At 43.7% G+C, this 23,039-nt stretch overlaps 2 protein-coding genes across 2 annotated transcripts; one reads left to right on the top strand and one right to left on the bottom strand.

The window, feature by feature from the left end:
* The first annotated feature begins 1,259 nt into the window (after positions 1 to 1,259).
* On the top strand, positions 1,260 to 5,264 carry NFKBIA (NFKB inhibitor alpha). The gene is made up of 6 exons (XM_075613895.1): positions 1,260 to 1,788; positions 2,919 to 3,027; positions 3,354 to 3,564; positions 3,720 to 3,808; positions 3,925 to 4,185; positions 4,535 to 5,264. The coding sequence occupies exons 1-6, from the start codon at positions 1,523 to 1,525 to the stop codon at positions 4,577 to 4,579; spliced, it is 981 nt and encodes a 326-aa protein (XP_075470010.1). The 5' UTR covers positions 1,260 to 1,522; the 3' UTR covers positions 4,580 to 5,264.
* A 7,760-nt stretch (positions 5,265 to 13,024) lies between these two features.
* PSMA6 (proteasome 20S subunit alpha 6) lies at positions 13,025 to 21,327 on the bottom strand. Its single transcript, XM_075613894.1, has 7 exons — positions 21,170 to 21,327; positions 18,765 to 18,859; positions 18,191 to 18,272; positions 16,353 to 16,508; positions 15,071 to 15,249; positions 14,221 to 14,315; positions 13,025 to 13,203 (listed from the first exon to the last, which is right to left on the bottom strand). Exons 1-7 carry the CDS (start codon positions 21,243 to 21,245, stop codon positions 13,146 to 13,148), a joined length of 741 nt encoding a protein of 246 aa, XP_075470009.1. The 5' UTR covers positions 21,246 to 21,327; the 3' UTR covers positions 13,025 to 13,145.
* Between the last annotated feature and the right edge of the window lie 1,712 nt (positions 21,328 to 23,039).

The following is a 23,039-nucleotide window of genomic DNA, read 5'->3' as shown; positions in this document are numbered from 1 at the left end:
AGTGGGGCGCAGGGCAACACTTAGAGGAGTTGAACGGCAGGAGGGGGCAGAGGATACCGGGAGGAACACCCCCCAGCGGTCCGCCATGGAAGTCTCCCCCAGCATGGTCCCATCAAAATGGGTCCGCAACGTCAAATGGCGTTGCGTTGCCAGGACGACGTGACGTCACTGCAACATGCAGTGTCACGTTGCTATGACAGTGGGACACCCTGCTGCACCATCGTTGCTAGGACAACGTGATGTCGCGGCACGCGATGTTCCATTGTCATGGCGATGCATCACCATTTGACGTCACGGAGCCATATTGACGTACAGGGGGTGGTTGGGAGATGCCGCCACCGCCACCAGAGAAGGTAAGACAGTTAAATATATAAATAATAAAAGCCTTTGAAAAAAAAACAAAAAGTCCCTGGTTATCAATGGTGGCAACCCTGCTTCTATGTCATGCACACAACGATTTGCTGCACTGTGCAATGTGCCAGTCCTTTTGACACTGACGGGGTTAAAATATATTCATAAGAATTGATTTGTAACCTATTGGCCGCAAAAAATCCTCTCTCAATACTTGTGATATTGTGTGTGTTTACCAGGTGTTGTATTATAATTCACCATAGTCTCATTTCATATTGCAGTTCGGTTAAATGCCACCCCCATCGATGGAAAGCCAATTTGGTGGCCATTTTGAATTCCCACAGGGGAGAAAAAAACCCGGCAACTAGAATAGCAAGTGTCTCTGGAACAGGGCTGTCCCTGCAGCTAAATCTAGCGCGTTCATCTCCAGAGGCCTACCCGCCTCGAAATCTGTAAAGAAAACAACAACAAAAAGAGTAGGGGGCATTACTGTTTCGTGGTTACAGTTGGAGGGTCGGTGTATTTAGCAAAATAAATGTAACATCTCCAGTGCCAGACGGGTCCGTCTGACTGAAAGGTTTTAAAAAAAAGCCCCATAAAAATGTAATTCACCCGCAAAGGGGAATGTTTGGCCCCTCCTAAAGAAACAATGAACAGGCCGTGCACGTTTGAAAAGGGAATTTCTGTGCCCTGTGTGCTGTATGTGGACGTTTTCTTGTTTTATATTTCGCTCTTCCTTAATAAGCCTCAGAACAGGTTGGGTCTGGTTTGGTGAGTGCTAGAACCGTGTGACTGGTTCTTGGAATTTCCCAGCTGAACAAATACAGCTCAGCAGAAGCAAAGCAGCCTGGCCCCACCCAGCAGAAAATCCCCGTCTGTGCAATCACTAGTTGTTAAAGGGGGCAGTAGAGGGAGAGCAGTTTTCAGAGCTGAGCAGAAGCCAGAGAGAGAGGATCTTGCAGTAGTGCTGTTGCATGATATAATTTCAGCATTAGCAGAGCCTGCAATTGATTTCCTGTTATTATTTCTGCAATACTATTACTGACATTGTATTTTATTTATTTTTCTACAAAGCAAGGGGGCAATATTCCTACGTTTGTTTCCAAGATCCATTTTTTTTTTTTTGCATTTCTCTTTTAATCTCCTTGGTGAAAGAGCTTCCGAGGAAGACATGTCTGTTCGTAATCTGGATTATTTTGGGGTGATGGGGGGAGAAGCCAGGGATCCTACGAAGGAGAAGCTGATGCAGGGGACAGAGGAGAGGACTGACAGCGGGTTGGATTCCATGAAGGAGGAGGATTATAACAACATGATCCAGGACGATTATAATAACATGATCCAGGACATTAAGGACTTCCAGATCCAGCCTGTTCCCGACCTCTATCAGGAGTATGATCCGGAGCCCTGGAAGAAGCAGGTCAACGAGGATGGAGACACGTAAGTGACCTTTAATAAAAACATGATCGGGAAAAACCTTACAATTAAGGGGCAGAAAACATGGTGTGTGCTCTTCAATGTGTCCCTATCGGTAGGATTTTATTTTTAAATACAATTGATGCAGTTCTTTTATATCGGAAAAAAGGTTGGGGGTGGTTTTTTTTTTTTTTTTATGTCCCAACTGAGCTAAAATAAGATTGGATATAAACCTCTACCATGTTATATAATTAAAATATTTATACTGGCTGAATAGGGACAAATATGGATCTTTAGCAAGGTAACCTTACAATGTCGTCGTATACTGTTGCGGTCATGTAACAAGGCACAGTTTGTAAGGTGTTTTCTTTGTATTTCGTGAGAACGGTGTCTGAAACATTTGTCACTAAAAGGAGATATTAAACCCACCCTCCTTTTGACTTCAGTAAAGGGCATTTTTTTTTCAAGGTTGTAGCGCTTGGAAAAAAAACAGGTTGTTTTGGTTTAAAACCTGCTGAAAAGCGAAGCCATATTTGTCTGGGTTTCCCCGTCTCTTTTGTAAGATCTAGTTTCTCACCAGGGGGGAGGGGGGGTGTAGGGGCTGAGAGATGGGGGCAGGGAGAACATCGTGTTCTATTGCTGGTGTTTGGAGGTGGGGCTGGAAGGCGCCCAGAGCAGGAGGTATAGATATTCGGAAAGTCCCTGGCCCTGAGCCAGGAGCCCTGCTGCATTCACGAGAAAGCGGAAAACAGACATAGCCAGAGACAGGAAAAACCCCGAGTTTACACAATCCTGTAGTTTGCTAAAGCTGGGGGAGGGGAAATAACTCTGGTCAGCATTGGCACGCTATGACTGGACTTGGTAACTCGTGCTTCATAGGTGCATACATCGACATACAAAGCTGTCCAGTAATGCAATGCACGGAAAATTATTATTATATATTTCTCCCCCCCCTTTGCGTTATGTTGCAGAGGCTTGATATCTTAGGCGAATAGTAACACACATGGGAGACATTGATTTATTTACACACTGGTGGTTTATGTATGCCTATCTTTCCCCCTCCCGCCAAGTGGAATGTGATCTTAAACTGTTGGTGCATTAATTAAAAATCCTGGTTTTCCTCTCTAACGTGTATACATTTTTTTTTATTCTAGGTTCCTCCATCTGGCAATAATCCATGAGGAAAAACACCTGGCACTTGAGGCAATTCGTAGATCGTTAAAAGACATTTTCTACCTCGACCTGCAAAATCACCTTCAACAGGTATTTTTGCCCTGAGCCCTCTGATATGGGGTTACATGAGAAGCTAAACACTTGTGCACAATAATGTTATCTATGCCTTGCTTCAGATCAAAGCATATGGAGGTATACTTGATACAGTATATCGATAGATGTAGATATATCTCTCAAGCTGTCTTAAAATAAGTGACATTTGTAATTTTAAATACATTAAATATTATATTTAGCCATACAATGTGGTTCCTCTCAGTATAATTATGAAAGATGTTGGCATTTGGGGTTTTGTAATTGTTATGGGGTTATTTTGTCAGTTTTTCTTATCTTGTGTTCTACCTTTTTTTTTGTTTCAGACTCCCCTTCATCTGGCAGTGATAACAGAGCAGCCAGAGATCGCCCAGATGCTGCTTAAAGCTGGTTCTGACCCAGAGATCAGAGATTTCCGTGGAAATACTGCCCTTCACATTGCCTGCAAACAGGGCTCCCTACGTGGGTTGGGGGTGATAACCCAATACTGCAAGAGTCATCAGATACCATCACTTCTACAATCTATAAACTATGATGGTATGTATCAAGTACACTTTCTACAACTCTTGGTCAAAGGCATGACAATGGACACTATTCATGTTGCTTATTTCTTGCAAAGTATTTAATCTTGCCTAATGTAATTTTGTGGTTGCCCTCTTATTAATGGCTGCTCTGTCTTCCTCTTAATGCAGGTTACACATGCCTTCATCTGGCAGCAATTCACGGCTTCCTTGCTATCGTGGAAAGCTTGATTAGGCTGGGAGCAGATATTAATGCACAGGTAAGTGTTATGTGCATTGCTGTTAGTTGCTTAATACGTTATTCTTAAAGTTGTACAGTTTGCCAACGCTTGGCCTAATTTCTAAATGCACATACTTTCTTTTTTTTTTGTAATAGGAACCTTGTAATGGTCGCACTGCTCTTCACCTGGCTGTAGATCTTCAGAACGCAGAGCTGATGTCCCTATTGCTTAAACTTGGAGCAGATACGAACAGAGTAACATACCAGGGCTACTCACCCTGCCAACTCACCTGGGGAAGGAACAACTTGCTGATTCAACAGCAGCTAGTGTCTCTGACTCAGGAGAACCTGCAGAACCTGCCAGAGAGTGATGAGGAAGACAGTTGTGATTCTGAATCAGAGTATTCGGATGATGAGGTAAGACCTCATAATACATATTTGGGGGCAGGTTCCAAAGGCTTACAATAGAAGCACTATTTTAGCCTTGGCTGTATGATGCCACTAGTGTAGTATTCTCTTCAAAATGCTATAATTGGTTTGTAATGCAAACAAGCTTCTGCCTTTTTTTTTTTTCTCCTTTGGCCCTCACCCCCCTCCTCTCCCTTCTGTTTTACATAGGCCCCCCTGCTACCAACCTATGTGGGTATCTCCTGCTTCCCACCTATGAATGTGGGGGCTGCGTTGGTTAAAAAGAACTTTACAGCGTTACAAGTTGGATTATCTTCTTTGTTTTGTCTGAAATGTTTACCTCCTTTTCTCTCTCCAGATCATGTATGATGACTGCACATTTGGGGGTCAGAAGCTGCATTAGACTCTCTTGCAAAGTCCTTTGATGAGTAACAATCAGAGACATTAAACTATATGGACAAAATCTCAATTTCACAAAAATTGAAGACCGCACTGGGACCAATGTCTCCTCTCCCAGATCTCGAAGGATAGAGCAACAAAAGAAGCAGAGTCCTAGAGCTTGAGGAGCGTGTGCTGTTCCATGGTGAATCGGATACAGTTTTCAGAGTGGCTTTGGAAAGCAGCAGAGTTGCCAGTCGGTGGGATGTTCTTGAGAGAATTAAGAGCTACCATGCATAAACAAGAGGATATCGGGGTGAACGGAAGCACAGCCCGGGAAACCTCAAACTGAAGTGTTCTCCCAAGCTTGGGGGTGCCAATCCAGACTTGGACATTCAGAACAGTGATTGCAGAACAAAATGGAAAATATTAACAGTTTAACAGAACTAGATTTAGAGAACGGAGCTAGTAATAGAGAAAGGCATGTTGGGGTAAATGAAATAAAATTAATATAAATCCATTGAGAAGACACTGTGATAAGCATCTGACTAGTTGTGCGACCTCCATATATGGGAGATCCCATTGGAAAACCCACCTGACTATTGTTGAAATAAGCAGGGTTACGAACTACACTGTATATTTTGTAAATATTGCACAGATTATTTTTGTATAAAAGTTGTATATTTATTAAAAAAAAAAATACAATACTACTTGAGCTTGTGATTTAAAAGACAATCTTTATCCACATCACACAACTCTTGGGATCCTTGTCTCCTTTCTCTACTCCTGCCCTCCTTAATTTCTCCCATATGACAATAAAGCAATTTTACTGGAAGAACAATTTGCCACTTGTCCATCACCTAAATACATCACTGATGCTATAGTACAGTATCTACAGCTGTTTTTTGAGTTGAATTAACCTATGCAGATTCCAATGACACTTTAGGGTAATGTACAAGTATGATAAAAAGAGGGGTGTCTGTCATAGATGCGCTGCCAAAACCTGCTGCATTTCCAGGCTGTGATATAGAAGACACGTGATGACAGAACACTGCCTGTTATATAATTTATCCTTTAATGGTATAGTTCCACATAAATACTCCACAATATTGTGCCTTTGCTTTCCCTTATTCTTATTTCATTGTCGGGCACAATCATAATGTACACCAGGCCTGCACAACTCGTAAAGTGAGAAGGGCCGAACTGCTCCAAGGAAAAAAAATTTGGGCCGCACGGGTAAAATCATCATTATCTCTCCTCCAGCACCTCTCATCATCCTGCACCTCACAGCCCTCTCCCCCCCCTGCACCTCCCATCACTCCCCCCTGCACCTCCCATCACTCTCCCCCCTGCACCTCCCATAACTCTCCCCCCCTGCACCTCCCATAACTCTCCCCCCCTGCACCTCCCATAACTCTCCCCCCTGCACCTCTCATAACTCTCTCCCCCCTGCACCTCACATCACTCTCCCCATCTGCACCTCCCAGTACTCTCCCCCCTACACTTCACATCACTCTTCCCCTCTGCACCTCACACCCATGTCAGCATCCCCCCTTCCATGTCGGCATCCCCCCCTCCCATGTCAGCATCCCTCCCTCCCATTTCAGCATCCCCCCCCTCCCATTTCAGCAGCCCCCCTTACCCTCCCATGTCAGCACCCCCCTTACCCTCCCATGTCATCACCCCCCTTACCCTCCCATGTCAGCACCCCCCCCTTACCCTCCCATGTCAGCATCCCCCCCTCCCATGTCAGCCTCCCATGTCAGCATATCCCCCTCCCATGTCAGCATATCCCCCCTCCCATGTCAGCACCCCCCCCTTACCCTCCCATGTCAGCACCCCCCCGTTACCCTCCCATGTCAGCACCCCCCCTTACCCTCCCATGTCAGCACCCTCCCATGTCAGCACCCCCCCTTACCCTCCCATGTCAGCACCTCCCCTTACCCTCCCATGTCAGCACCCCCCCTTACCCTCCCATGTCAGCATATCCCCCCTCCCATGTCACAATATCCCCCCTCCCATGTCACAATATCCCCCCTCCCATGTCAGCATCTCCCCCCCACCCCAAAAAAAAAGTCAGCATCCCCCCACTGGTGTGGTTTTAATGGGCTCCCACTGGTGTGGTTTTAATGGGCTCCCACTGGTGTGGTTTTAATGGGCTCCCACTGGTGTGGTTTGAATGGGCCCCCCATGCTTATCTGATGTTGGCGGCGGCAGCAGAGTTGATGGCGGCGGCAACAGAGGAGGCGTCGGCGGACAGAGGTGGCGTTGCGGCGGCAACAGAGGAGGTGGTGGATGGCAGCGGCAACTGTGATGGCGGCAGGGTGAGGGAAGCGCGTTCTAGCAGCAGACCCGGAAGTTCCGGGTTGCGCTACAGTGCTGGAGCGCGTCCCCCTGCTGGAGCAGGCGGAGGGGGGAGGGAGGTTAGGGGGGAGCGCGCAGATTCACAGACACTGCTGGAGCGCGCTCCTTTCCCTACCAGGCAAGGGGGGGGGGGTTGAAGGGGATCCGTCGCGGGCCGCATAGGGTGCCCCGGGCCCGAGGGCCGTATGTTGTGCAGGCCTGATGTACAGTATGGGTGGTAAAAAGGACAAAATATCTGTCTTTGAGCAGGTTCACGGATTCTAGAATTTTCTTGACACATGCTTTGCCACAGCCAGAGAAAATACAGCACCAACAGACGGATGCTGTGGAAGCTCTTCAAAGGGGCACTCAATACGTTAATTATTTGACTGATAATGGTTTATTGTGTGGTCTAATAATCAGGAAGTGAACAAACACTAAAATCAATTAAAATACACAATGCTTCTGCATAGGATCGGTGTGGATATTAAACAAATATACCTCAACAAGTGTGGGGGAAACCGTTCGTATATATGTCCATAAATAACAATTGATACACACCCATTTGCTATATCATTAATCTACCTTTCATATGCCTAGGATTTAGGTGAAGATTAATTGCTTTCATGGTATTTATTTTCTTTCATGGATGTGGTGCTGATTTTTGCACTGATTTTGCCCCACTTTCGCAGCTGGGAGACTTTAGCATATTAACCCCTTAATGTTTCTCGTATACTGTGGAACCTAAACAAAATGTAGCCCTAGTTATTCCTCTCTTTCTGTGAAGTAATAATGAGCAGTCATCAGTTAAATAGTTAAGGAGGAGAACAGTAAGTGACAAATTAGCTTGAAAAAACATTGGATTATTCTACATACTGTAGTTACATAGTAGATGAGGTTGAAAAAAGACCTACGTCCATCAAGTTCAACCTATGCTAAATTTAGACGTGAGATACTTTATCCTATATTTGTACTTACAGTATATAGATCCAGAGGAAGGCAAACAAAAAACTCAAGTGAAATGTCATCTAATGATATCTCATAAGGGAAAAATAAATTACTTCCTGACTCCAATTATGCGGCTAAATATTTTGTTATATGTGCTGTGGGTCTTTGAGGAAATGCATTCTGTTATTTTGTATATCCTGGGCTGTAAATAGAGATATGCAAATGTTTACAGCAGTTCACGAAATGGGGAAATATTGGCATTTCCTGGTCGTCAAAATCCCCCAAAATGCCAGTACCCACAAGTAGGGTTGCCAGGTGACTTTCCAAACATACTGGACAACATGGTGAAAGGTGCGACGCGCTTGACACACGCCTCACTCCGCTCCATGCTGTTTCCTCCTCTTCATGGCCCCACCCCATGCTCCTGACATTACATGGGTAATGCAGCCAATCAGGATGGAGAAAGCTGGCCAACCCCCTAACCACAGCCCTGCCCGGAGGAAATCCCACGATCCCCTAAGCTGTCTGGTCGCTGTGTCCAGAGAGGTAATATCGGACACATACATATTCAGTATTACCTCTAACTGTTTGCTGGACAGTTTCCAAATACTGGTCAGTCCGATTCTGTGATGGCAGATACAATAGATTTGTTCAAAAAAAGGTTGGACATCTTTTTAGATAGGCAAGGTATACAGAGATATACCAAATAAGTATACATGGGAAGGATGCTGATCCAGGGATTAATCCGATTGCCAATTCTTGGAGTCAGGAAGGAATTAATTTTCCCCTTAATGGGGTTTTTTGTTTGCCTTCCTCTGGATCAATAAGTATAGATATAGGATAAAGTATTTGTTGTCTAAATTTAGCATAGGTTGAACTTGATGGACCTATGTCTTTTTTCAACCTCATCTACTATGTAACTATGTAATACAGGACACCTGGCAACCCTATCCACAAGGGACTTTCCCAGTTACCCAGTGTGTTTTTTTATTACGCCATTTTTAGGTGTGGCTCTCTGTCCCATCCACATGTACATACGGTATCAAGTCTGACGTGAGTCACTGTGACAGTATCTAACACAGCTCATAAGTAACATGTCTCATGCAGGAAGAGAAAGAGAAATCAATAGCTGACACATCACACAATGTATTGGGTTGATGGAATATGAACTCAGCATTTCCTTTCACCTAACCCGTTACCTGAAGCCGAAATGTGAGTGCACGGCTGCCGGAAGTAAGGAGTGAGGGGAATATTGTTGGGAGGCCTCGCTTCTTGGGATCACGGTTTCGGCTCCTGCTATCTAAGGCGGATTCCTTGGCTACACCTTTGTAACCAGGAAGGTACCCATGTGCACCACCAAATACACCAAGGAGGGTAGCGCTGTCCTCACATACATTCGTGGTTGCCTTGCTGGACACCTAGCCCTGCTGAGGTGCCCAAGAGGGAACAGGTATTTGGGTATATCACGGTCTGTGTATACTGTTCCTATTACCTCTCGTTTTCAAGTATGTCCTGGGCATAGTTATGACAAATAATACATGGTTACAAATACTGTATACATAGTTACATACGTGAACAAGGTATACATTATATACAAGACATGCACAGTTAAAGATAATATATTATAGGCGTATGTAACTGCTTGTAACAGACCAGATTAAAATGTGACAGCTTTAGTTTTGAAAGAATTTGGACTGATGGCGGTTGTATTGTATTGTATGTTGTTATTTATATAGCGCCAAAAGTGTACTCAGTGCTTCACAAAGAATACAGTACAGGGAATTATAATAATACAATAAGTGCAGCAAAATCAGACAATAGGAAATCGGGACCGGGTACTGTGACCCAAATGACCAAGGGATAACTTCCCCAATGTATGTGGCTAACGGTGGACCATGCCGGCACCTGGATCTGGACATGGACTGACCCAGAGACTGTGAGACAGGAGACAGTTACCAACCCATCGGGTCTAGCACCCGAGATTCCATGTTCAAAGGGGTGGAGGGGGGAAAATGTGACAAAATGGCAGGAAGCTCGGTCTGGTGGCCTATTCTCATCAGAGTAACCATCGGCTTAATCTTGGGCAAATGGATTTTGCCCTTTTAATTGCAATATACCTTGTATGTTCCACCCATGAAAGCAGTGGTACTGCTGGTGTATGTATATTTCCGATGTACATTGTATTATGTTGTGCAACATGTAAAAGCAATGATAATGCTCTGTACAAGAGATTGTGGACACTTGGGGGTTAACCTGGACTTTCTCTGCAAAGGGACATTTACTCACTGTGATCACTGTAATTATCAGCCATTGTATGCCTGGGGAGGGGAGCCCAAAGTTATGCATGTTGTTTAGGTGTGTCCCAATGTATTTATTCTGGTACCTTTGTTGCGGAATTTAGGAGGGCTAAGAAAGATATGTACTGCCTGTATTTTATTTGTGTAGCTTAATTTGCAATGAGTGATAGCTCAGGAGGTGGTCTGTTGCTATGCCCCGAATACATACTTTCAATTGGTCCTGTACATGCTCTGAAGCTACTTCCAGATGCAGACACACACTTCCAGTTTGGCTTAGCTAGGCCTCAAGCTCCATCCTCGGGATCATCTGGTGGCCCACATGGAAGACTGTCAGCATGTAGAGGCCGTGCAGTCTGTAATGCGGTGGCAGGTCCAAGATAGGCAACATTCCCCCAGCTAGCAGCTGCAAGAAGTGCAGCTCCAGGAACAAACCCCAGTAAGGCTTCAGTCATAGTACAGGTGCGCAAGCCTGTGCTTGCCAAAATCCGTGGCCTGCAGGTTTGCGCGATGGGGGGGGGGGGGGGGAGTGGCAAGGGGCATGCCCGTGACGTCACGTGAGCGGTTCGCTCTCATTGGCTGATCCGCTCACGTGACCCGGCCGTCGTGCAGCAAAGACAAAAAAAATTGTCTCGCCGCTCACATGCATACTATTCACATACGCCTCCTTCGGTTTGAATTTGGCGCACGTGACTTCAGAACAAGTATGACCACAGCCTAAGGGCTGTACTATAGTGTGCACGTCAATGGTAATTGGCTGTGTAAGCCTGACGTTTGTATACTTGAGACAGGCACGGCCATGAGCGGTGGCGAGGCAGATCAGAGAAAATACAATTTTCTTGTATTTTCCCGCGCTACTATGAACCAATCACAGCGCGCCTAACACTGTGACGTCAAAGCCACGCGTGTCACAGCCTGCGCTATAGAAACTAAACGCGCGCGCAACACCAGCTTGATAACGGAGCACCACACATTTTAATCCGTGCCAGTTCAAAACATTTATTTGTCATCCATATAAACAATCTCTTACCATCCTATAGAGAATCTCAGATATATTGCACAAATACCAAGACATTTTCCAAACAAGCATGTCTCTCCATTATGCAAGTGTGCACAGTAAATATGCCATATGTAAATAATCTACTGAACTCGAATATGTTGCATATATTATGGTAACATCTTGTAATTGCACTCAACATTTGGAGAATGATTATCTGAATAGTTCATATGATGTACCCTGTAATCCAAGTAGAGAGAGGTTTCGCATTCGCAGCAGAGGGTCTTGCAACACATTCTTTGCATGTAACTCAGGAAGCAAGTTATTTAACCCCATTAACTCAGGAAGCAAGTTATTTAACCCCATTCTGGCAAATACATGAAAATTGAAAATATTTATAAACATCCAATTTATACATAAAAGACACCTGTCCCCCACTTGCTTGGAGGGATAGAGAAAATTGAAATACAAGCCTCTGATCAGGTCTCAAAAAAAAAAAAAAAGAGAACGATACAATTTGCTTCTTTTAATCAATTTATTCACTCTTAAAAAGGTACAATCACAGATAGGATCCAACTAAAGAAACAAAATGTGGGGAAAAAAACAAGACCTGGGTGTATTTTTAAAAAAAAACCTTTTTGAAAATGTGCCCTACATTCGTTGTAACCTTTAAAGGAGCAGTCTCCCCCCCCCCCCCCCCCCCCGCCCTTTCCATCCTTTTGTTTTTTACATTTATAGAAAGCAGGGGTTCTTCAGAGCTAAAATCAGCTCTGGGAAGCTCCTTGTTCCTGAGATAGTTACTGGGTAAGGTGTCGAGAGTACTGTCCCCTCCAGTGAAAACAAAAATGGAAGTGTAAATCGCCTGCTTCACTACGGCCAATAGGAAGCAGCAGCAGTATTGATCACGTCTTTCTATTGGCCCGCGTGGGATTCAAGCTCCCGGTACATGAAGTACCGGCGGCAACTTCCCCAGTTACTCTCTCTCTCTCTCTCTCTCGAGAACCAGGGTGTTAAGGAGTTGCAATTACCAATGTTCAGCTCTGGGGAAACTACAATACCTTTAATCCTTTCAGTATCCCATGACGGAGTCACCACATAATGGGGTCTGGCACTCCCAGACTCCTCTGCCTTTTGAGTCAGCAACACTGTGGTGGATGCCAGTAGCCACTCCAGGGTTCATGTTATGGCTGCTTTTCAAAGATTCCGGCCCTGCAGGACAATAGGAAGCCGTGACGTCATCCGGTGTGGCTCCCTATTGGCCCATGTGACATGGGAGCTTTTAACGGCAGAGATACCGGCACCCCCTTCAGAAGTATACCTAGAAGAAGGGGGTCCCCCAGAGCTGAAATTAATGGGTTTCAGCTCCGGAGACCCCGCTTCAAACATGCATTAAAAAAAAAAAAAACAACCATGGATTTCTCCTTTATGATAGTCATTAACATTAATTCCTGGTTTAAAAGGGATGTACATTGCTGTCCAATAGGAAGCAGTTGGTGTTGCAAGTTCCTGTTGGCCTGAGATTTGGCAGCAATTTTGTTCCCCCTGAAGGAAGCGTTAAACCCAATAATGGTAAGTTGTGGGATCTGGGGAATCACAGGAGCTGGAAATAGCTAGGTTTAGCTCCTTTTTTAATGCTAATTTTTTTTTATATGGGGTCGCCCCCCCACCCCCCCTAAAAAAAACACGAGTAGGGAGAATTGCGGCTTTAAAGGGAAGATTTGCTTTATTTCATTTTTCTACATCTGATTACATTCAATATAGGGAAACCCTTCTACTGTCATTGTAGGATGCCCAGTACAATCTGACATTATTTATCCCAATGGATGCCCGAGAGACCAGCAATGCACTCCGGCAGTGAAGAGGTTAAGATAAAGAACAGGTGACAATGTTCAAAAAAATCTCTGCTTTATTTATACAGAGAAAAGTAAAAGAACAACCAGTGACATTGTGAAGCAGGGGAGACACCAAGAAAGAGCAGGTATCAGAACAGGAGCCAAAACAGCAAATGCCTAGTCACGTTCTGCGAGTGCAACAAGGTGAACATCAATCTCTGCTTCTGTTAGGATTCTGAAACCAAAGGAAACATGGATTGTCCAGTTATTTTCTGTACACACACACACACACACACACACACACACACACACACACACACACACACACACACACACGAGGAGACTGTACAATATCAAGACACAATTCATATATTCGCTAAAAGTGCTTTGTATATTCAAAGTGAACAATAATAGTGATCACACCATCATTAATATATCCAATTGTGTGTCAGTTTGATACAGTGAGCATATACTTAAAACAGATGGAACCTGTTACAGTCCCATTCCTTCTTCTAAAGGATGACACAATGACAGACACATGGTAGTTACAACACACCAATTATGTCTCCTACACTGTTGGATGAGTGACAGAAAGATGGGAACTTAGACGCAACAAGTAAGCTCCTTGCAGGTTGACTTTTGCGTGACTGAGACCCATGGCCAATCAAGTGTCCTCCTTTTTTGTACTGTTAATTTACAGTGGAAATCTACGATCTTTAATAATATTAGGTGTATCTACATTGTAAAGTGTTGCTTTACCAGACTGTGCTATAGCATTAAAGTGATATTGGTTTTGGCAGCAGAACGGATTTCTGACCTATAACACCAATGTAGTTAGTAGACAGTAATTTGTTGTGCTTTATACCACTGGACCCAACTGAGTACCAATGTACCACAGAGGGGTAATCGACAAGCTCGATGGCTTCTAAGCCACAGGTACTGTGAGGAAACAGGGGAGTGAAAAATGCAAAGAGAAAATAAGCAAAATATTCATAGTAGAGGTATTTTTTAGACATTAATTGCAACACAACTAAAACGAAGGGTGTAAAGGTGTGTGTGTGTGTGTGTGTGTGTGTGTGTGTGTGTGTGTGTGTGTGTGTTAACACATTTCCCCTAACAGAGAAGAAGCACATATGCTCAAAAATTTGCCGGAATCATGGCTATTTCCCCTATCATCTGCATACCAAGGCATAACATTTATACATTTACTAGCACAAGTTGTGTAAATTCATTAAGCCGGTAGATAACACACCTAAATTTGGGATCTTGAACCTTCACTACACCCACTTCAAGCTCAGATGGTTTGAAATCGATGGATAGTACCATGGAAAGGCAGGAAATAGCGGTCTGAAATGAAATAAGAAATTACACAAAAACCCTGAACCGTCAGCTCTGCTCAGTTTCATCAGTTAAGTTGCAAGGGTTGAATCTGTGAAACTATACATACACATATGTAGAGCAGAATTTTAGTCAACTATGCATAGCATTTAGTTTTGACATCGGGAGGGATTTCTGTGACCCAACAGGACCCACCCCCTGCTACGTAATGACGTTTGGTGACATCCCTTGGATGATTCCACACCATAAGGTGGGGTTTTCTTTCAATGACTGAGGTGGTTGGCCTAGAATAATGGAGGAAGCCTTATTCTGATTTTTTTTTATTATAAACATTGTAACTTAAGGGAGATAAAAACATCAGAATTGTATCCGGTCTTTTCACGTGTATGGCGTGTTCAGTAAATTGCATTACCATAACATTTTTGGTAGAGCAAATTAAAGACAATCCCCCTTCATACAGAATATTTATTAACAAGAACAAGGTCAGATTTTTCAGGCTCTCTGTAATGGTTTAAAAATACAGAGATGTCTGAAATGTAAAAACAAACAAAAAAAACCACAGAACAAATACTACATTTGTATTTATCCAACAGATCCCTTCCATTAGTTCCACTGCGTCTTCCGTGGGACAGTCTTTCAAAAAACCTAGTTACTCTGGAAAATTGTTTACATTTTTGTTCAAGGGGATCTGTCACTTAAGGAGCTACATGTCATCCAATTGGCTACTCCGTATGAGATACTATAAATGAGATTTGTTGGGTTACCTCGACACTCTGCTCGAACGTCCAGTCAAATTTCTTCTTGACTTTCTTTTCCAGGAAGCTGGTGGCCTCTGTTTGTTTCACACCAGCTGTAGTGGCCTTAAAGCCACAATAGTATCCAGCCGGATCACATTTATAAACCTGAGCCCCATTTTCCTCGTCCACTCCAATCATAATCATGCCTAAAAAACACAAGAAGGGGAAGTTTTACTGACAGTGCCAATTCTTAACAAAATTATTGGAATTAACTGAAGATAATTGGTTTCCTTCCATGTAGTTCTCCTTAAAGCAGCAGTCCAAGCCGCTGTTTTTTTGTCTTCTTCTTCCCTTTAATATGTGCATCAATACAATCCACACAATGATAAGTAATTAGCTAAGTTGCCGATTGATCTGTTCCTGTGAACGATCAGCAAAGGGGGTTCATTAAATGGCTGTCAGTGTAGCAGAAGAGGACCAAAGATGCAAAGTTCTGTGGGGAAAATTATGTGACCAGGCAGTCAACATACAATTGGTGCACTGCTAGAGCGAGGGCAGGGCTCAAAAACGGGTGTGCCAGAATCTGTTTCAGAAGAGGAAGGTGATATGACTTTTTAAATGGTTGCTATAGAAACAAAAAATGTTTGTTACAATATAATACATTAAAAAGGTCATTCAGAGTTGTATTAAAAAAGTATTTTTTCATAGTACATACATGTAGGATATTGCTTGGTCTGCAGCTTTAAAGCCAAAAAGGTTGTTTTTTGTTTTTTTTCCTTCTCAAAGAAAAGGCAGACTACACCCTTTTTAGATGAAAATATAACAAACCGATGATTCCCTTTGTACTTGCTTATATATTTTTCATGTTTTTAAGGAGTTCACCTGTTCATTTCACTAGCATCCGTGAGATACAATGTACTACGAAACTTACCTAAACAAATATATTAATTTAAAGCACATACAAAAAAACAACACACACTATTTAGGCTGCCTGCTCATTCGTTCCTTTCAAAGCCAAAATCTGACCCATAACTGCAATTTATTTAGATAAAATAATCTATAAATGTCCACTGTGAATGTTTCATGCATTCCACTTGTTTTACTGTAAAAGTCATTTTGTACAGTTCTTGTATGTATAGACATTTAAACAAAGGCAACATTTAACAAAAGTTGCAGCCAACCTGAAACGGAATTCACTGCTTCTGAGGAGTGCAATTATATTATCAGGCATTCTGGACACTTGTGGCCTGTAGTATAGTGAATGTTTATGCAATGGTTAAAAAAAAAAAGGAGGTTAAAAGAGACTTACAGCAACCCAAAGGCCTCATCTCTGCATTCTGCGTGTAAACTTGAGAGATATCGGCAAGTCTTTTGCAAAGCATATCCACAGGGATCTCATAACCATATTTGTACTTCCAGTTTGCAGCCTCGTAACGTGCCCTCTGCACCTGCGACCTGCTGTCAGCTAAGAGTAGGAGACAGGGAGAGATCAGTCGTATGTTATATGGATCCGGACAAAAAGTGGGGGATGAAACCGACCTCCTTTGTAAAGGATTATAAGAGCAGAAGAGTTAAAAGGTGCTGTTCAAATAGTGCAAAAGTAATCCAATGACCGTGATTTTGTAAAGCCTCAATTATTAAGTTTTAATTGTAAGTATTTTTAAATCATTTTTTAAACTGCCATTTTTCTTTTGCTTATTTACAATTGGGATTCAGAACTAAGGGGGGTTGTCAATCTTCTTTGTTCCACCCTGTTAATAGTAGGTTCATTAACGTCACCTCACTGTTAAGATATTTAGGAAAGGGAAAAGGATGAAGGAGAGAAGACAATTAATCCCACCCTAAGTGTCAGTTTACAAAGGTCACTCATTTTTCCAGGATTATTTAAAAAAAATACACACATATATGTAACCCCTCTATTTCTACAGCCTGTGTGCGCTATGGGGGGGCCTGAGTTTGTCCTCCTTTAGTACACCCTAATTGGACCCCTTGAATAAAACCAGAGGACACTGCGCTATTGTTCCTTATATTAGTCCCAGCGTCCAATGTGGAAGCTACTTAGGCCAATATTATTGCCAGCACTGCATTGGAGCCCTTTTCTCACTATGGCGTGAAGTCACATGCAGGCCTGTTAAGGGTGAAACATTTGTCAGGTAGGTGTGTGTGTTTGTAACACACAATGGATACGCGACAGTTGCAGGAATGGGCCTCCTGGCTGTCTGTTATCCGGTTGCGCTTTAACAGCCCAGCAAGTTTCTGGATCACGCTTGCTGTGGGTCGGTCTCTCTCTCATGTTTCTATTGCAGTCTCTCACTTTCTCTCTCCTTGGCTAGCAGTCTCCTCCTCTTTCACCTCTGAGTGTCAGGCTGTCTCTTAAGCCCCTCTCACGGTCACATGGGCTGTCTCTGTGTGCCTCTCAGACTGTCACTACCTATGTCTCTGACTGACAGTTGGACTCTGGATTGTATCCATTTTTCTTCTTATTCAATCCCATATTTCCCGTTATGTTGCCAGATTGATCAGGGACAGTGTCTCTTATTCCTTATCGCACCACGTGATAGGTGGAGCAGATTAATTCGGTTTGTCCCCAGTATACATATGTTTGTAGTAGGGGCTTTAACTTGAGATCCATCACTGTCAATAGTTCAAGTTGATCTGTACGTTTAAATAAAAACACATATGCACTACAACAATCCGACATGGGAGATGCTTCGGCCACACACGGCTCAATGACTGTACACATGAAACAAGTTTAGGACACATCACACAGCTCATTAAAGCACAGGAAGCACTGGTAGCTTATGACAAACCGATGTGAACTTCGAATGCGTTCTTTCAACTGTATGTCAGTGCTCCTCATGCAGTATAGAAAGCAATAGGAGCTTCGTAGCACACAGGCAGCAAAAGGAAATACAGGAGCTCACTATCAGTCACATTGATTTATTTATAAATGTTTTACCAGTAGGTCATACATCGAGTTACCTCTCATTTTCAAGTATGTCTTGGGCATAGCGTTATGATGACATGCAGAACTTAGAGCAAGAGAAGCACCATGACTTTTGTACACCAGGCCTAATCATGCACGACAAGTGCAACACACGCACGGCTGAATTCCATTTTACATGCAGAGCAGTGTGTATTTAGTACCTGTCATTCCGGTCATCACGCAGCCAATGTTTTCAGTTATTCTGAATAAATGGGTCACTGTGCTGCTGTCTAGCAGTTTATCCTGAGGAGATATATATGGGAAAAAAAAGTATTTACCATTACTCTGACAAAAACCCCTACAAAATATTATGTTTACATTTTATTCACGAGATAAAGTGGCCTGCTGGCAATGCATTGTCCTTAGCATTAGACCTAAGTTTATTGCCTTCAATAACAGCTTCTTGAAGACATGGGTAAATCATTTAATCTCCCAAACTGAGATTGTTAGCTCTTAATGGAAGATATTTTGTATTATGTCTGAAAAATTCTAGCTAGCAAAATTCTGCTACAATTACGTTCCAGAAACCTATTCAAAAAATGAATGGGCTGCAACATACGGGATAATAACAGGAGTGCGTGTGACTGCATATTTCCAATGGTCTAGGCTTTCAGAGAACGAATATCCAAAACATTGTTGTCATTCTCTCACAATTTGTACTATAAACCTAACCCCAGTGCAGTGGGATGAGTGGAAGAAGAAGACAATAAAAATATAAATTTCTCTGGTACTTACTGGGACTTTCTTCTGTGTAACGATAATGGCACAATCTTTTCCCCTAATAGCCACCGATGTAAGGCCGCCCTGGTTGATGGCTTTAAATGCATATTCTGTAAAGTAGAGACAGAAATGTAGGATAAGCTGAAGTCTGCAGATGGCCAAACAGCAGTGTAACCACCAATGCATTCCCTACCTGTATACATATACAGTTAGGGCTGGAAATAATTGGACACTGATACAAGTTTTGTTATTTCGGCTGTGTACCAAAATAAATTCAAGTTACAGAAATAATGAATATGGGCTTAAAGTGCAGTCTATCAGCATTAATTTGAGGGTATTCACATCCAAATTGGAGGAAGGGTTTAGGAATTACATATCTTTAATATGTAGCTCCCTCTTTCAAGGGACCAAAAGTAATTGGACAATTGACTCAAAAGCTGTTTCATGGATAGGTGTGGGCTATTCCTTCGTTATTTCATCACACTCTCCAGGAGCTGGCATATCATTATCCAAGTCTACCATAAAGAGAAGACTTTGCGAGAGCAAATACAGAGGGTTCACCACAAGGTGCAAACCATTCATAAGCCTCAAGAATAGAAAGGCCAGATTAGACTTTGCCAAACAATATCTAAAAAAGCCAGCCCAGTTCTGGAACAACATTCTTTTGACAGATGAAACTAAGATCAGCCTGTACTAGAATGATGGGAAGAAAAAAGTATGGAGAAGGCTTGGAACGGTTAATGATCAAAAGCATACCACATCATCTGTAAACACAGTGGAGGCAGTGTGATAGCATAGGCATGCATGGCTTACAATGGCACTGGGTCACTAGTGTTTATGATGATGTGACAGAAGACAGAAGCAGCCGGATGAATTCTGAACTGTATAGGGATATATCGTCTGCTCTGATTCAGCCAAATTCAGAGCTTCACTTTACAGATGGGCAATGACCCAAAACATACTGCGAAAGCAACCCAGGAGTTTAAGGCAAAGAAGTGGAATATTCTGCAAAGGCCGAGTCAATCACCTGATCTCAACCCGATCGAGCATATATTTCACTTGCTGAAGACAAAACTTAAGGCAGAAAGACCCACAAACAACAACAGAAGACAGCTGCAGTAAAGGCCTGGCAAAGCATCACAAAGGGGGAAACCCAGCGTTTGGAGATGTCCATGCGTTCCAGACTTCAAGCAGTCTGCAAAGGATTCTTGACAAAGTATTAAAAACGAACATTTTATTTATGATTGTGTTAATTTGTCCAATTACACTTGAGCCCCTGAAATAAGGGGACTGTGTATGAAAATGGTTGCAATTCCCAAACGTTTCATACGATATTTTTGTACTACCCCTTGAATTAAAGCTTAAAGTCTGCACTTCTATTGCATCTCGGTTGTTTCATTTCAAATCCATTGTGGTGGCGTACAGAGCCAAAATGATTAAAGTTGTGTCAGTGTCCAATTATTTCCAGACCTAACTGTATGTGTGTGTCTAGACAATGTTAATAAATATTTTATTTTTACCAATGTGTTTTTTTTTTTAAATAAATAAATCACACACACACACACACACACACACACACAAAAACGTGTGCGGCACACGGCTGCACAGTATATAACTGCCCTAAGGCTGCGCTTATAGTGCCGACGACGTCACCTGTAAACAAAAGCATTTCAGCCATCGCGTGCGCTTATAGTAAGCGCGACGCGAATTCTTGAAGCCGATAAAATTTGATTTTTCAGAGGCTGTCGCCACATGTGACAGCCTCTGACCCAATCAATGGCCAGGTCACCAGCGACGTCGCCGAAAGCTAAATTATAACTTTAGCGGGTGGCGACGTCACGTCGCGTCGCTGTCGTGCGCACTATAAGCATGTCTTAAGACATGTGAATGTGCTCACAAGTGATCTTTTTATTTGCTATATGCAATACGATGGAGGTTTCTTGTTGACACACACACGCCAAGTGGGACTGCAACTTTAAAGTGAATGAGCATTGTCACTGTTACGATTAGTTAGCATTTTGCATTACTCAAAAAGAAACATATCCCAGGCATTTATAAACAGACAAGCTGTTCTTTATGTATGCTCAATAAAGTGGTCGCACTCACTTTTAAATTCACAAGTAATTTCTTTCACTTTCACTTAGAAAGGAAAAAAAAATCCCGTGTAATTTTATTATCTATGTATAAAACAGACCACCTCTACAGATGGCACGCCGGCACTACAATGGGTTTTATTTCCTCAAATATCTGGTTTTAAAATGTCCCCAAATCATGTGCAAAATTCAATGTGGCTTACTCATTTTAGAAAAATACCACACACACGTCCCCGGGCCCAGCGTGACACAGCACCCGGTACCGTTACATAGAGGGGTCCACTGATGACGCTTCAGGCCACCCCTCCAGGTCCCTTCGCTACTCACCCACTTGGTAGAGTCGGCCTTCGGGTGAGAAGATGGTAATGTGCCGGTCAAACCCCGCGCTCGATCCCCGTGACATGACTAAAGACAAAGATGCAGCTACTTCCCGAACGCGCAATGAACCCAGCGGCGTCTGTACGTCAACGTGCGTAATACGTCATTCATCTACAAATTGCCAAACCATAGAGACAGATACGAGCAGTTATCACGTGATCAAAACGGGGGATCCCGGCGGCCATTTTGGATTAGGGCAAAAGCCTTTAAAATGGCAGAGAGAAATCATGATAAATTAGTTATTTAAATTAGGTGTACAAAAACAGAATGAGAGCACTCTTCAGTTGTAATTGATAATTCACTGTGTATTTCTGAGAAAATAACAAACGCAGCATAAAATATTTTCTTAGTCCACAAAATGTTTTTCATTATGCAATAGTTTAGTGGTTATGCATCAAGTGTGTGTAGAGTATATCAAACTACGTTTATGCAATGGCGACTGGAGTACAGCCTGAGGAAAAGATCAAATAAATAAGAAATGTTAATGTTTTTATTATCAGACCCTCCAACATTGGGCATAATAATAATAATAATAATAATAATAATTACGCTTCAGTTCCTTGGTCAATGTGGGATACAGGATTTTATTATATTGTATTTGTAATGTTTTTAATTAAAAATCAAAAACACGGCAGTGCCAAAACGTAAAGAAGTTTGACTTAGAACGTGCGTGCTCAGCACACACCTCTGTTTTAGCTATTTGCACTTCTATATTTATACTAACTGTGAATTCCTCATGTTTGTGTTTTTGTCTCTGTGTGTACGTGTGTGACTGTGTGCGTAGGACACTGCCTGTGCGTGACTGTAGGACACTGCCTGTGCGTGACTGTGTGACACTGGGCCTCATGCAGTAAGCAGCGATAAGCCACTTATCGCCAGCTTCTCGCCAAAAAAGCCTACATCGATTCAGTAAGGGGGAGGCCCCAGTCACTTCTACAGCGCGCGCCTCGGCGTGCGCTGTGCTATCAAGCCCCGCCCCCCCAGTCAGGCCGGTCCCAGTCCCTACCTTGTCGCACACCTTTCCCCAGCGGTGCGCGACAGGTTTTCAGGCAGGCAGGGGAATTTGAAATTAACATCTGCGACGGTGGCGTAGCCAAGCCCCCGCCGGCGGTTCAGCCAATAAGGGCGAACCAGCCGCAGGACGTCATGGCCACGTCCCCGCAAACCCACAGCCACGCCCCCTCCCGTCGCAAACCTTCCCTCTCCCCTCAGACCGCAGATCGCGGTGTAGCGCTGTGCACGCACCGCCCCCCCCGCCGGGCGCGCGTGCAACAGTGAAGACTGGGGACTCAGCCTAAACCCAGTAAGCTGGCGATAAGAGCAAAAATGGTCCGCCCGCCCACGGCTCTCATTGGCCGGTGCGCTCTAAGCTCTAACCCACTGTTACACTCACACACCACACACACACATCCCGGAGCTTTCTCATACTGCCTGAGCTGTACACGCTCACCCCCACACAGACCAAATTAAGTTAAACCGTGCTGTTGCGCCACCCCCCTCTCACCCCTCAGCTTACCGCCGCCCCCGCAGCACCTTCCTCCTGCTCCTCTGACCGCCGCCCTCGCAGCACCTTCCTCCTGCTCCTCTGACCGCCGCCCCCGCTGCACCTTCCTCCTGCTCCTCTGACCGCCGCCCCCGCAGCACCTTCCTCCTGCTCCTCTGACCGCCGCCCCCGCAGCACCTTCCTCCTGCTCTTCTGACCGCCGCCCCCGCAGCACCTTCCTCCTGCTCCTCTGACCCCCGCAGCACCTTCCTCCTGCTCCTCTGACCGCCGCCCCCGCAGCACCTTCCTCCTGCTCCTCTGACCCCCGCAGCACCT

The sequence above is a fragment of the Ascaphus truei genome, chromosome 9, assembly GCF_040206685.1.
Source record: "Ascaphus truei isolate aAscTru1 chromosome 9, aAscTru1.hap1, whole genome shotgun sequence".
NCBI classification, from domain to species: Eukaryota; Metazoa; Chordata; class Amphibia; order Anura; family Ascaphidae; genus Ascaphus; species Ascaphus truei.
Note: the sequence above shows the minus strand (reverse complement) of the source record. Positions and strands in the feature narration are given on the sequence as shown.

What these genes read in the sequence shown, in the direction of transcription:
- PSMA6 (XM_075613894.1), bottom strand. Translation starts at nt 21,245, where the DNA reads ATGTCACGGGGATCGAGCGCGGGGTTTGACCGGCACATTACCATCTTC. An exon ending in GATGAGGCCTTTGGGTTGCT is followed by an intron (nt 15,250 to 16,352) that starts GTAAGTCTCTTT and finishes TGTGTTTTTTAG; the next exon opens with GCATGATTATGATTGGAGTG. An exon ending in CGTTCGAGCAGAGTGTCGAG is followed by an intron (nt 14,316 to 15,070) that starts GTAACCCAACAA and finishes ATTTCATTTCAG; the next exon opens with ACCGCTATTTCCTGCCTTTC.
- NFKBIA (XM_075613895.1), top strand. Translation starts at nt 1,523, where the DNA reads ATGTCTGTTCGTAATCTGGATTATTTTGGGGTGATGGGGGGAGAAGCC. An exon ending in ACAATCTATAAACTATGATG is followed by an intron (nt 3,565 to 3,719) that starts GTATGTATCAAG and finishes CTCTTAATGCAG; the next exon opens with GTTACACATGCCTTCATCTG. An exon ending in GAGCAGATATTAATGCACAG is followed by an intron (nt 3,809 to 3,924) that starts GTAAGTGTTATG and finishes TTTTTGTAATAG; the next exon opens with GAACCTTGTAATGGTCGCAC.